We start from the raw sequence: 13,094 nt of genomic DNA on the forward strand, positions 1-13,094 counted from the left end.
TTTAGGCATTTTTTCAAAACATTTTCTCCATTTTCTATAGTTTTAGATTTATATAGGAGAAATAATCGCCAACCCACCTACACTTATATATTCATGGAAGCATCTTATTTTTTATCTTGGTCTTGATTTGACCTTAACCCTAGTGGATTAGGTCCCTACGCTCCGTTGATTAGTATCCAAATACATAATATACTTCCCATCTTCAAGTATCTACTCTTAAATAAAATTACGAAAGTGCTTACCTAAACTAAGCTGACTGCCATGTTGAGTCCTCCTTTACCTTTTCTTTCCACTTAATCTTACATTGAAAAATAAACTTGTTCCGAAGTATTTTCCTGAAAGCAAATCACCCTCTTGGATAATGTGGAATAGAGGACAAATCCTCAATCTTGACAAGTTCATGGGGTGTATTGAGGTCATCCTCAACTCCCAATATCTCTTTTAGTTGACCAACATGAATGACTCGATGGATTTTATTTGAAGGCTGGTCTACAAACAACCTCACCAATCTTTTTCAAGATCATGTAAGGTCCACAATACCTAACTGTGTAACCTCACCCATGCATAACATCTGAGAACACTTGGGCACTCTTCAAAAAGCTAGTATTCCCTTTGTCTTTTATCAGTCTTCTTTAAGTCCAATTTGGATGCCCATTATTACCTTCCGTCAGGCCTTGACACCACCTTTGTTCCTACTATGCATGTTCACTTCGAAAACGGTGCCATAGTCTCGCTCTACAAGCACAACATACTTGTGTCCCCCTTAGCTCAAGAATCTACTGCCTCGCCTTCATGTTAGCGGGGTGACACTTCACAGACTTCATCATCAATACCCATCAACAGAGAGGGGTTTAGTGTCACTGTAGACCTAGCGGCAAAATGCACCGGGGATTTGCAAGTGCAGGCTCATGCAGCAAGCCAGGGAAAGCACCATAACAACTATAGAGTATAGCCTTTATCAATACATTATACGTCATAACATTTATAGGATAACCTTCTTGTTGTAATTTGAATACAAAATTGACCATTTTTTAGAATGCATTTCTTTGTATATTTTACAAAATATAACTTGAAAATTTTGAAGAGGATTCTTCTCCTTCTCCCACAAATTTGAGCAAGATTTGCTAAAGTTTAAACAAGTTCTAGGCTATGTCAAACCTTCCTTTTCCCAAACCCTAACATCCATATAGAATCGAATAGTCTCACCTAGAACTAGTTTGAATATACCCACTCTCCTTAAAGTGATTGAACCCACAATCCGTAAGTGGAAGTGCGATGATGTACTTTTAATATCCACTTTGAACACTTCATAAAAACACAATTCTCATGAACACTCCAGGAAAAAAAAAACTAGTATTGTATTTGTAAAGTACTCTTTCAAGTTGTAAAAATAGTAAGACATGAAAAATCCTATTCCCTATAAGAACAATACATTCATACATAATATCAATCCTACAAAAGAGAAAAAAAAAATCATAAATCTTTTTTGATGTGATCCTTGTTAAGACTAATTTATATTTGTCTTGACTTGGCAAAATGATATGTCTTCACTAGACCGTAACCCTATTGGATTTGGTCCCTACTCTCCATAGATTAGTGTCTAAATACATAATATACATCCCCTCTTCGAGTATTTACTCTTAAATAAAATTAGGAAAGCGCTTACTCAAACTAAGATGACTCCCAAGTTGAGTCCTCCTTTTCCCTATCTTTCCACTTAATCTTACATTCACAAATAAACTTGTTACTAAGTTGCCTCTTCCTAAAAGCTATCACCCTCTTGGATAATGTGGAACATAGAACAAGTCCCCAATCTCAACAAGTTCATGAGGTGTATTAATGTTATCCTCAACTCCCAACATCTCATTTAGTTGACCAACATGAACGACTGAATGGTTTTTATTTGAAGGCTAGTCTATAAACAACCTCACAAATCTTTTTCAAGATCATGTAAGGTCCACAATACCTAACGTTTTAACCTCACCCATGTGAAACATCTTAGAACACTTGGGTACTCTTTAAAAATCTAGAATTCCCTTCATAAACTTTCTTGGTGTGGATGTTGCCTATATGCAGCATAAAACTACTCACAATCATATGCACTGCTAATAGCTTCACGAGTGCACTAACTAGAATTTCTTACATATATGGGATAAAATCCATCTACCTTCATTGTCACTTATGTAAATAAAAACTATGCCATCTTTGCCACTATGTTCCACCACCACTAAGATAGCATCATGCCCTCTATTGGTTCGTGGCAAACCTAGGTATACATGGAAATATTGTCCTATTTACCTCATGGAATCTCTAGAGGATGCAATCTCCTCCCCTTACCCATTCTCCATCTCTTACCTATATCCCCACTCCACATGCTTCTTCTTCTCATTCTCCCACAATTCCTTCTCCACACTATTGTGAGCCCTTTACCACTCCTCCCTTACATGCTGCCAATGCGGTTACCACTCCACTCTCGGGGCACCACCCTCTTGAGGTGGAAACTCGTGTCTTTGGTGTCTCTCCACCTTTTGGCATGCCCTCTAAGTTTGGAATTTTTGTCTTGGGTTTCGCCCACCATGAGCTAGCCACTCCTCCATTGGGAACCTCTCCATCTTTGGGTGTACCCTCCAAGATTTCCACTCCTTACTCGAGTGCCTCTCATGAGCTTGGCAGTCCTCTACTTAGTGCCTCTCATGAGCTTGGCAGTCCTCTACTTAGTGCCTCTCCACCATTGGGGTAGCCCTCAAGTTTGCCTCGCCTCTCTTGGGCGACACCCATGAGCTTGGCAGTCCTCCATCTAGTGTGGCCCATATGCTCGATGCCACTCCTCCTTGAAGTAGTGCACATGTGCTTTATGCTGTCACTCCTCACCTTGGAAATGTTCATGACATTGTCGACCATGTACTTGTCACTCCTCACCTTGGAAATGTTCATGACATTGTCGACCATGTACTTGTCACTCCACCCTTTAGGGTCGCTTATGAGGAATCTTCTCATGGGAGATCCCTTCCTAGTTCTGGTGCTCTTCATCAATGGTGAGTACTCATTGTGTGAGATGTGAGAGTGGGATGATCCCTTGTTGGAGCAGGTATTGAGACCAGAGTGAGGAGTGTTTTACCCCCTAGAACTACTCATCCTCACACACTATGTGATGGGGTAGGTCATCATTGTGTGATAGATATTTTCATAGTGGGTGATGTTTTTGTAGTCATTCTCGAGCAGGGCAATGAGGAAGAGATAGACTACTACATTCTTTGGTGCACTAGGATGACCAAGTGCACCCTTGATTATTGCAATCTAATTCATGATTATGGATTCTCATTTTATGCCCATAGCATGATAGTTTCAAGCCACTATTTTATACTCTCATCTAGTTCTTGCTGCTATGAAACTCACATTTTGGTGAGTTTAGTAAGAAGGGAGGCCCCCCATGGTGGACCCTAACCCAACACGAGCATGTGAGTAAGCTGGTAGCTAAAGTGTAGATATATGTAGTGGTATTTTAGGGTGAAAAATTAGATATACATGGTGGTGTAAAAATAATCTTGTGTTAGTCCTTGTCATATAAAGTAGTGAATATATTTCTTATCCCTATGTAAAAAATAATATTTTTTTTTAAAATACCCTACTTTCTCTTGTTTTTTTAGGGTGCTCCTTCCCTTTAAATTATTTCCATCTTCTTCTCCATTACTCTATCTTTGTATGATATTGTGGTGGTGTGGATTTGTCATGTTTTTATGAAGATATCATAGACCTGCCAAGAAATAATCAACAGACCACGATGCTGTGCAATCAAGTATACCTTGACTATGCCCTAATGGGCTTACGTCCACATAGCGATCATAGAATAGATGCCATGCATTAGGAAAAATCCAAACTCATTTTGGGGCCTTTTACGGTTTAGGAAAAATAGCCCTCGACCAATCAATGGAGGGCCAACGTAACGTTGGAGGAAATAATAAATAGGAGGAAAAAAGAATAAAAGTCATATTCAGATAGAGAACGGCGAGCTTGCATTAAATGAAGATATCTTTTTCATTTATTATAATTGATACTGTCATCTTCAGTGCAGAATTTACAATGTAAAATTTGGTGATTCGGACATCGCCGGTGCGTCCGGAGCGTGCCAAAACCCCCAAAACGACACCGGAAGCGCTGAAAACGGACATCCGCCGGAGGCCCGGAAAAGGCCGGAAAGGGCCGGCCAAGAAGATTCGCCGGCAAATGCGATTTGGTGTCAGTCTACCGCCAGAAGCGCTGAAAACGGGCATCCAGAGGCTCGAAAAAGGCCGAAAAGGTCTGGCCAGAAAGATTCGCCGCCAGACTGACACCAAATGCATTTGCCGGCAAATCTTCCTGGCCGGCCCTTTCCGGCCTTTTTCGGGCCTCCGGATGCCCGTTTTCAGTGCTAGACTGACACCAAATCGCATTTGCCGGCGAATCTTCCTGGTCGGCCCTTTTCGGCCCGGAAAAGGCTGGAAAGGGCCGGCCAAGAAGATTCGCCGGCAAATGCGATTTGGTGTCAGTCTACCGCCAGAAGCGCTGAAAACGGGCATCCAGAGGCTCGAAAAAGGCCGAAAAGGTCTGGCCAGAAAGATTCGCTGCCAGACTGACACCAAATGCATTTGCCGGCAAATCTTCCTGGCCGGCCCTTTCCGGCCTTTTTCGGGCCTCCGGATGCCCGTTTTTAGTGCTAGACTGACACCAAATCGCATTTGCCGGCGAATCTTCCTGGCCGGCCCTTTTCGGCCTTTTTCGAGCCTTCGGATGCCCGTTTTCAGCACTTCCGGTGTCGTTTTGGGGGTTTTGGCACGCTCCGGGGACGTGCCGACGATGTCCGAATCACCTGCTGTCTGCCAGACTGACACCAAATCGCATTTTTCGGCAAATCTTCTTGGCCGGCCCTGACATCTCTGTAGTTGCATGTACTTACTTTAATATTTTTGTTGATTTTGGGTGAAGAAAAATCAAAAAATCGTGAATTTCTTACAGGGCCCCAAAATGAGTTCCCTCTTTTCCTAATGGCACATATGTTAGAGACCCTTTGGATGCCTTACTTAATGGGCTTATGCGCCCGATGCAATGGCCACAACCCCCAAGTTGGACTATAATCATTACAGGTAAGGTTGACTACCAAAAGTTGGAGTATAATTACAGGTAAGTTTGACTTCCAAAAGTTGGGTTAGCTTGCTTTGTATGAGAGGGTTGGGGTTGGGGTTGGGTTTTGGTTTATGTAGCTCTATGGCTGGGGTATGTGCCTTACCCTCATGGGACCCCCTAGTGGGCCCACCATCGACATAGGTTTACTAGACTATACAAAAAATTTGGAAATAGGTTATACGAGGGGTTTCCTCAAGCATATACGTAGTGTAGGTCTCTTAGGAATAACCATAATGAGAGAAAGAGGTTGCCATAGAGAAATAGCCATTTCAATGGTTGTGCCTAGCTATGTAGGTCTCTTTGCTAAATGATTTGACACTTCACTAAGATCATCTAACCGTGGGAAATTCATTTCAAGATATTGGTATTCAGGTCACGACTCTTCTTTTTATGCCCGACGTTCTGATCACAAGTTAGACTCTTCGTCCAATCATCCAAGGATAGATCATTGGATCCAAGGATAGACAATTGGATAGATAATTCGACTCTTGGTTAGATGCTTCGACTATGGGAGATTGTGGTCTCAAGCGATTCTTCGTTTTGTGCTCGGCGATCCAATCATGAGTTAGACAATTCAATCCAAGGATAAACGATTCGATTCAAGGATAGACGATTCAATCCAAGTATAGACAATTCAACTCTTGTCTAGATGATCTAACTCTAGGCGTTTCTTCTCCAATTTATTGTTCTTAGCTGATCCATTCTTCCATAGGCTTGTCTACACCTTTCAATCATGAGCCTCTGCTGTGCAACATAGATATGTAAGAGTATACCAAAAATTTGGCAATAGGTCACCATAAGACATATCAAGGGCTATCTCAAATGTGTGCCCAACATAGGTCTCTTAGGCATAACCAGTAATAAAGTTTCTACTCCTGCTTCAAAAGACACACACATTGCCAACATCATCAAGGCTTTTTTCAACACTCAAGAAACTAAAAAGGACAATAAGATTAGTTGTCATGATTTTTTCTTTATCAAAATTGATGGCAAAAATGATGCTTATCTTGTTTTTTCATGGTTAAGTCAATTGGATGATTACTTCTCTGAATAGACTTTTTTAGAACAAGATAAAATTAAGTATGCTACCAACCCTATGGAACAATATGGTTGATTGTGCATCACTATGGTGAAATGTTCTCCATAATAGCCTTGACAAGCCGACTACTTGAGTGAAATTCCAACACAAGTTGAAGGCCAACTTTTTACCACTGGAGAAGTATAAAAGCCACCCCATTGAACAAGCCCAATAGCTTCTTAGTTATACCCTTGCCACCTATCCATCCTTGATTGCATCGTATATTCATACTCGCCTATGATTATTTCAGCTTTTGTAACAATTGAGGACAATTGCTCCTTAACCTTGGGACAAGTTATGAGGCATAAATTTAAGGAATTAAATATTTTGATATTCCTCATTATTTAGGAATTATTCTAGATGAGGTTAGATCGGAACCCTTGACATGGCTATGGCTCTATGGTGGCAACCTCTGCAGCCTTGTTCTAGTTGTGCTTAAGAAACCTCCTACACCACATGTTCTGGGTGTAGATGGCTTACATATTTCAAATTTATGGTTTAACCAAATAGGCCTATGCCAAGAGCTATCCCATGAGGGAAAGATGTATACCCGCTACAAAATAATCACCCAAAGTCATATCATCTAGCCAAGAAAGTCAAATAGTTTATCCTTGGATCGAATTGTCTATCCTTGCAACAACGAATAGTTTATCCTTGGATCGAATTGTCTATCCTTGCAACAACGAATCGTCTAACTTATTATCGGATCATCGGGCACAAAAAGAAGAATAGCTTGAGAGATGAAAGACCTAGGATTGGATCGTCTAGCCAAGAGTCAAATTATCTATCCTTGGATCAAATCATCTAACTTGTGGTTGAATCGTTAGGCATAAAAAGAAGAATCACCTACAACCAATCACCTAAGATGAATCACTCGAGGGTGGATCATCTAGCCAAGAGTATCGCCCGAGGGTGGATCATCTAGCCAAGAGTAGGATTGTCCAGCAAAGAGTTAGATCATCTAAGAAGGCTATGCCTAATGCAACCCTCGATATGGCTATGGCTTTATAGTGGCCTCTTCCTCTCATTGTGGGTTATGCCTAAGATAAAAGCAGAGTCCGAGTCCATTAAGTTGAGCTGAACAAACCTTGATTGAACACTTGCAAGTTGCAAAGAATTGTGGACTTCATTGAAAACCTTTAGAAAATTTTTAGTAAATTTTAGGAATTTCTGGTAATTTTAAGCCTTTATGGGGGCTTGAAAATAGTTTTTTTTTGTTAAAAAAAGGGCTCAAAATTTATTGATTATGTGCAAAGAAGGGATTCGTAGAGGATTGAAATATCTAGAGATTTATGAGCTATGAGTAAATAAGATTTATTAGCTTTAAGGTTTAAATCTTAAAAAAAACCACCCATTTGTGTAAAGCGATGAAGAAAGTAACTAGGGGGAAGATGCACCAGCCATGCCCTTGAGAAGAAAGAGAAGCAGAAAATCAAAACCAAGCCATAAGAAGAGTGGATTAAGAGACTGGGTATTTATTTAAGAAAAATGCATCTATGTTGGATAATTTGAAGAGGAAATTTGAAGAGGATGGAGTATTTGAAAAAACCACTTTTAATTTTTGGGTGGTTTGGAGAGTGGTTTTCCACCTTGGTTCTTGCCTTGTGGATAATAAAAAATGTGGGATTTGGCTGTCCAATGGTCAATAGCAAGCTTCTCTTCATCCTTAGGCTTTTTCTTCAATTGTAAATAAATATTTACCTTACCTTGGCTTCTAATACTTATTTTCCCTGTAGTTCTTCACAGACTTTAAAATTTGCAATTGACCTTGGCTCTAATACCAATGTTGGGAGACCTTCAATATTAAATTGCATAAAAAATGATAGAGTAGAGAGAAAAACATGATATTGGGTCCAATTTTCCCCCACACAAGATGAGCCCATGCTTTATTTTAATCACATAAACTTGAATTAATATCTCGTGGGGCTTAAAATAACTTTCCTTTTACAAATATGTCGATTTCAAGCAAAAATAGCTTGCTTTATTGAACATGCAAGTCTAACTACTCAAAATAGGTGCAAAATTTAACCATATAAATGTCTATACTTAAGGGAGATTTTGTATGTTTTGTATGTCCAAATAAATATATTTGGTGCTAATAAATATGGATGCCACCTAAAATAGAATAAATGGCAAGCATTGCACAAAATCAAGTAGTAATTTGTCGACACCACAGTCAAGTGTCTCAAAATCTTCCTAACCACAAACTAGCTCACCTACGTAATCCAACCCAAGGATCTACACTTACATCAACTATGCCAATGAATTAATAAATTAACTGATTAAAAATAGGAATAACTATATGAAACTTAATAAATCAAGATGATGCAACCCATACTCTCATGCACATACAGAATCACCCGTGTATACACAAAGTAAGCTACTATTGCTTAGATTTAGAAAGGTGTCCCAATCTAAACCTATCTAGGAGAATTTACACATTAAAAATAATGAGTTCTAAACATGGGAATATTAAATTCCATGATTTTACACATCATAATAGGGGAGCATGTGAAGAAGGTTGGAAGGATGCATAATTGAAAACAATCATTATATTATAGAATAAGGATACTTTTGAAGTTTGTACATTTATGTGGGATCAAATTGGGGTCAGCTCTTTTTTCATAAATTCAAGGATTCCTTGCAAGATACACATGTAAGAAGTAGCCAAGAAGGACATGTAATGGTGACATTCAAGCATTTGTAGACCCTGCAGCCCATAAGGCCACATTAGTTGGTGAGGTTGTGAAAGTCCTTTTAACCTAATATATCAATCATATTCATTAGAAAAATAATTATACCCTAGAATTTGTAACAACTAGTCTTACAAGCTTAAAATATCTAAATCAAAGATTTGAAAAGATACCATGTATGAAATATCCTAGATTCTTAATTATAAACAACAAAATATTTTATTAAGAGTACATGCAAAAGGGGTGAAAAAGTGAATTTGGTCTTCATCTTGTACCATAATGCAACCCCATTATTTCATTTGAAGGGAAGCCCCATTATTTTATCTAAAGTGAATTTTATCTTCATCTTTTACCATAATGTAGCCCTCGGTTTTGAAGGCTAGCCCCATTATTTCATTTGAAGGGAAAAAAATGGACTAGAATTTTTTCCTTAAAATTTAGAAGGCTACACTTAATAATTTTTCAAATTGAAGCTTTTCTTTTGAAGGGAAACATTTTGATGCCTTGATCTGAAGGGTAAAAAGTTCTAAGAAGTGGTTCATAGTCTTAAGCTGAGGGCTGCCATGATAACGAAAGGAATTCATGAGCAGCTTTGAATAGAGTGAAACAAATGAGAATGCTACCCAAAATTAAAACTCTTATTCCCAAACAAAACCAACATGAAGGCTACATTACATTTAAAGTTTCCTTATTGGTTGAGAAATTTTTGTTTCAAAACCTTAAACAGCCAAAAGGAGATCTCAAAATGTATTTTCAATGTGACAATGTAGGAAGTGTATTTTAAAGATAAAATGCTAAATTAGAATGAATGATGTTTCAAAAGTAAATAAAATGCTAAATTAGAATGAATGATGTTCCAAAAGTAAATAAAATGCTTAGTGCTAACCCCAATATCTGTAGAAGATGTACTATTAGCATGAATGAAGGAGAACTTTGAATTTCGAAGTAGAATCCTTCTTAAGTATTTAGCACATTTTGTGTTTCTTCTTTGTCATTTGACCTAATTTTTATGTTTTTGAATTCCAACAATCTGGATTTTTTAAATCTATTAGCTTTCTAACTTCTATACAGACTAATAATAGCCATAGAAATGTGATCTTTGGATATTGACATGCTAGTTGAGAATTTATGTCTATAGGAAACCCTTTTATTGTCATCTTAGATACTACCCATCATAATACCCAATGAGATATTAAATATTATCTCAAATAAAGTTAGATGTCCCGTTTCCTAAATGTCCATTCATTTTCTAAAATAGATTTACATGCACCTATTGATGGGACTTCCCCTTGCCCCCTTTAGATGGCACATCCAATGTTATGTAGTGAGATTCAAATTTAGGTAAGCTCCTCAAGACTTTGAAATTCTACGAACTTTTTAATGGAGAGAAGGACACATCTCCATTGCTTTATCTTTCTTCCCTTTATAAAAATAATTCCCCTCTTTTCTCTCTGTCTTTCTCTCGAGATGTGTGTGTACACTTAGGTGCCATCACATGGATCATGTGTGGTCGAGTAGCTTGGGTATGAAGTTAAAAGATTCATTCTCTCTCTCTCTCTCTCTCTCTCTCTCTCTCTCTCTCTCTCTCTATATATATATATATATATATATATATACATATTCTACTAACTTTTTATGGAGAGAAGGACACATCTCCATTCCTTTATCTTCCCTTTATAAAAATAATTCCCCTCTTTTCTCTCTATCTTTCTCTGGAGATGTGTGTGTGTGTGAACACTTCATGGATCATGTGTGGTCCAGTAGCTTGGGTATGAAGTTAAGAGATTCATTCGCTCTCTCTCTCTCTCTCTCTCTCTCTCTCTCTCTCTCTCTCTATATATATATATGTCAAAAGTAAAGTTGAGAACTATCCTTCGAAATGTTGGTGTGGGGTGTTGTTGGGAAATGACTATTTCCTGATAAGGACGACGCGTGCAAGTGGGGTGTAGGAGAAGCGCGTGGAGTCCGCGGCGCCTTCGCGTGCTATGCACGTTGCACGCGTGCAGCATAAATTGACGACAGAGCTGTTCAGCTTCTTCTCACTTCACTTTCTGCATCTATCTGCTTTACAGGAGATCTTCATCATAATATCTTTGGAACTACATCGTTTCCATGGCTGAGTCGGGAGAGCACCGTGACAGAGGACTCTTTCACCACCATCACAACAAGAACAAGCAAGACGAAGTGGTGGTGGAGAGCACTCAGGTCTACTCATCTGCAACCGTCGTCGATGGAAAGCCAGTCGATGCCAAGGTGGAGATCAAAAAGCATTCTCATAAGCAGCACCTCGGTGAGGCTGGCGCCTTGCTAGGAGGAGCCGTGGCCATGGTATACACCTAATAAACCTTTCCATTATCTTTACTTAACTATCGGAGTAGTCGTCGTTCTGACATGTAGATCATCAGTAAATTAGTGCGATTAGGTCTACATTAGTGTGATTAGGTCTAATTATCTTTGTGGGTATTGTGTTTTGTTTTGTGTGAAGTATGAGAAGCATCAAGCTAAGAAGGACCCTGAGAATGCCCACAAGCACCACATTGGAGAAGCCGTCGCTGGGGCTGTGGCCATTGGATCTGGAGCCTTCGCTCTCCACGAGCGCAGTGACAAGAAAGATGCTGAGAAGGCGGCCAAACATCACCACTAGATTTGCGATCTCATCCGATTGACTGTACCTCATCATGTTTTCCATGCTTTGCAATTATGTGATCACGGATTCCGGTGTAATTTTCACGCCTTCTTCTTTATTCTTCCATCATTGTTTTAATTGTGGTTTACGTACAACAGAATTAGCGTTTACTCGTACTATAAGAGAACACACTGTGACACTCTCTCTCTCTCTCACACTCTTTTTTCTCTCTTCTGTTGGCATGGATCCACCTGCGTTCGAGTCCAGCTTCGTTGGATAGTCCTTTTAGGGCACTTGGCATAGTTGCTACGACGTAACAAAGCCCCTCTCTCTCACACACCCTTTTTCATTGATTTATTATATATACTCATAGGTACTAGAACAGGTTTTATTGTGTGTATATACATGGCTACAGTGACATTGAACGGGTCAATGTTGGATAGGTGCAGGACCTTCGACTAGAAAACTCGCACATGCGTGCATAAAGAGAAAATTGTGTATTTTATGAGGTTAAATCGAGCTCCCGAGTCCCAATATGAGGTTCCGTAGTTTACGATTTCTCGTGGGGCCATATGGACTTAGAATTTTTTTTTGGGAACTCTTGGCTAAAGGAGAACGTTAGGAACCAAAAAAAAGGCATAGGTTCAATCATTGCCCACCACAAAGAATATTAATTTTTAAAAAATCCTAATTAATGGATATATATATATATATATATATATATATACGTATTATACACACTTACACACACCCTCTAGGTGCATCATCATGACTAATGTTAGAAAAAAACAGTCTTTCAGTATAGTCTTCAAGGCTCAAATTACGAAAAATCGGTTGTAATTTTGTGTAGCCTTGAATTATAGTCTTCAAGGCTCAAATTACGAAAAATCGGTTGTAATTTTGTGTAGCCTTGAATTTAACGATCCAAAGTTTTGAAATTATAATTGTTAAACTCATTAACTTATACAGTTGAGGTTGAAGGTTGTTCTTTTTTTTATTGGTTAGAAAAAACCTTTAATCTTGACAGTGATCATGACACTCCTTTGATACTTTGAAAACATGACACTCCTTTGATACTTTGAAAACTCTACTAGGCTTCAAATCAATGTCATTGTTGTGGTTTGGAAACTCAAACAATGCCAATGTTCCATCATATGGTACAAAGTAATCCACCTTTTACACAACACTTGCATTGCTCCACTTTTACACAACACTTGCATTGCTCCACCTTCATTAATACAAAGATGAGTCTTACGGAAAGCTTAAATAAATGTTGTACAAAGTAATCCACCTTTTACACGACACTTGCATTGCTCCACCTTCATTTTGATACTTAGATGAGTCTTACAAAAATATTAAATAAATGTTGTGCAAGCCATAAGGATCCACTAATTTTGCCAATGAGTAAATTTTAACTTCATTGAAAAAGAGAGAACAAATTTCATGCCGTGGAAGTCTATCAAAACAAATGAAGAAAGGCTTGGAAACTATAAAACCTTAGCAACATTGAAGTTCTTTGTCTTAATCGTAGATATAC

At 38.7% G+C, this 13,094-nt stretch overlaps 1 protein-coding gene across 1 annotated transcript; it reads left to right on the forward strand.

The window, feature by feature from the left end:
- The first annotated feature begins 10,913 nt into the window (after positions 1-10,913).
- LOC147604479 (LOW protein: ATP-dependent RNA helicase DRS1-like protein) lies at positions 10,914-11,714 on the forward strand. The gene is made up of 2 exons (XM_086794561.1): positions 10,914-11,259; positions 11,417-11,714. The coding sequence occupies exons 1-2, from the start codon at positions 11,044-11,046 to the stop codon at positions 11,573-11,575; spliced, it is 375 nt and encodes a 124-aa protein (XP_086650687.1). The 5' UTR covers positions 10,914-11,043; the 3' UTR covers positions 11,576-11,714.
- Positions 11,715-13,094: the final 1,380 nt, after the last annotated feature.

This window comes from Cibotium barometz, chromosome 61, assembly GCF_041138505.1.
Source record: "Cibotium barometz isolate CiBa-2024 chromosome 61, ASM4113850v1, whole genome shotgun sequence".
NCBI classification, from domain to species: domain Eukaryota; kingdom Viridiplantae; phylum Streptophyta; class Polypodiopsida; order Cyatheales; family Cibotiaceae; genus Cibotium; species Cibotium barometz.

What these genes read in the sequence shown, in the direction of transcription:
- LOC147604479 (XM_086794561.1), top strand. Translation starts at nt 11,044, where the DNA reads ATGGCTGAGTCGGGAGAGCACCGTGACAGAGGACTCTTTCACCACCAT. An exon ending in TAGGAGGAGCCGTGGCCATG is followed by an intron (nt 11,260 to 11,416) that starts GTATACACCTAA and finishes TTTTGTGTGAAG; the next exon opens with TATGAGAAGCATCAAGCTAA.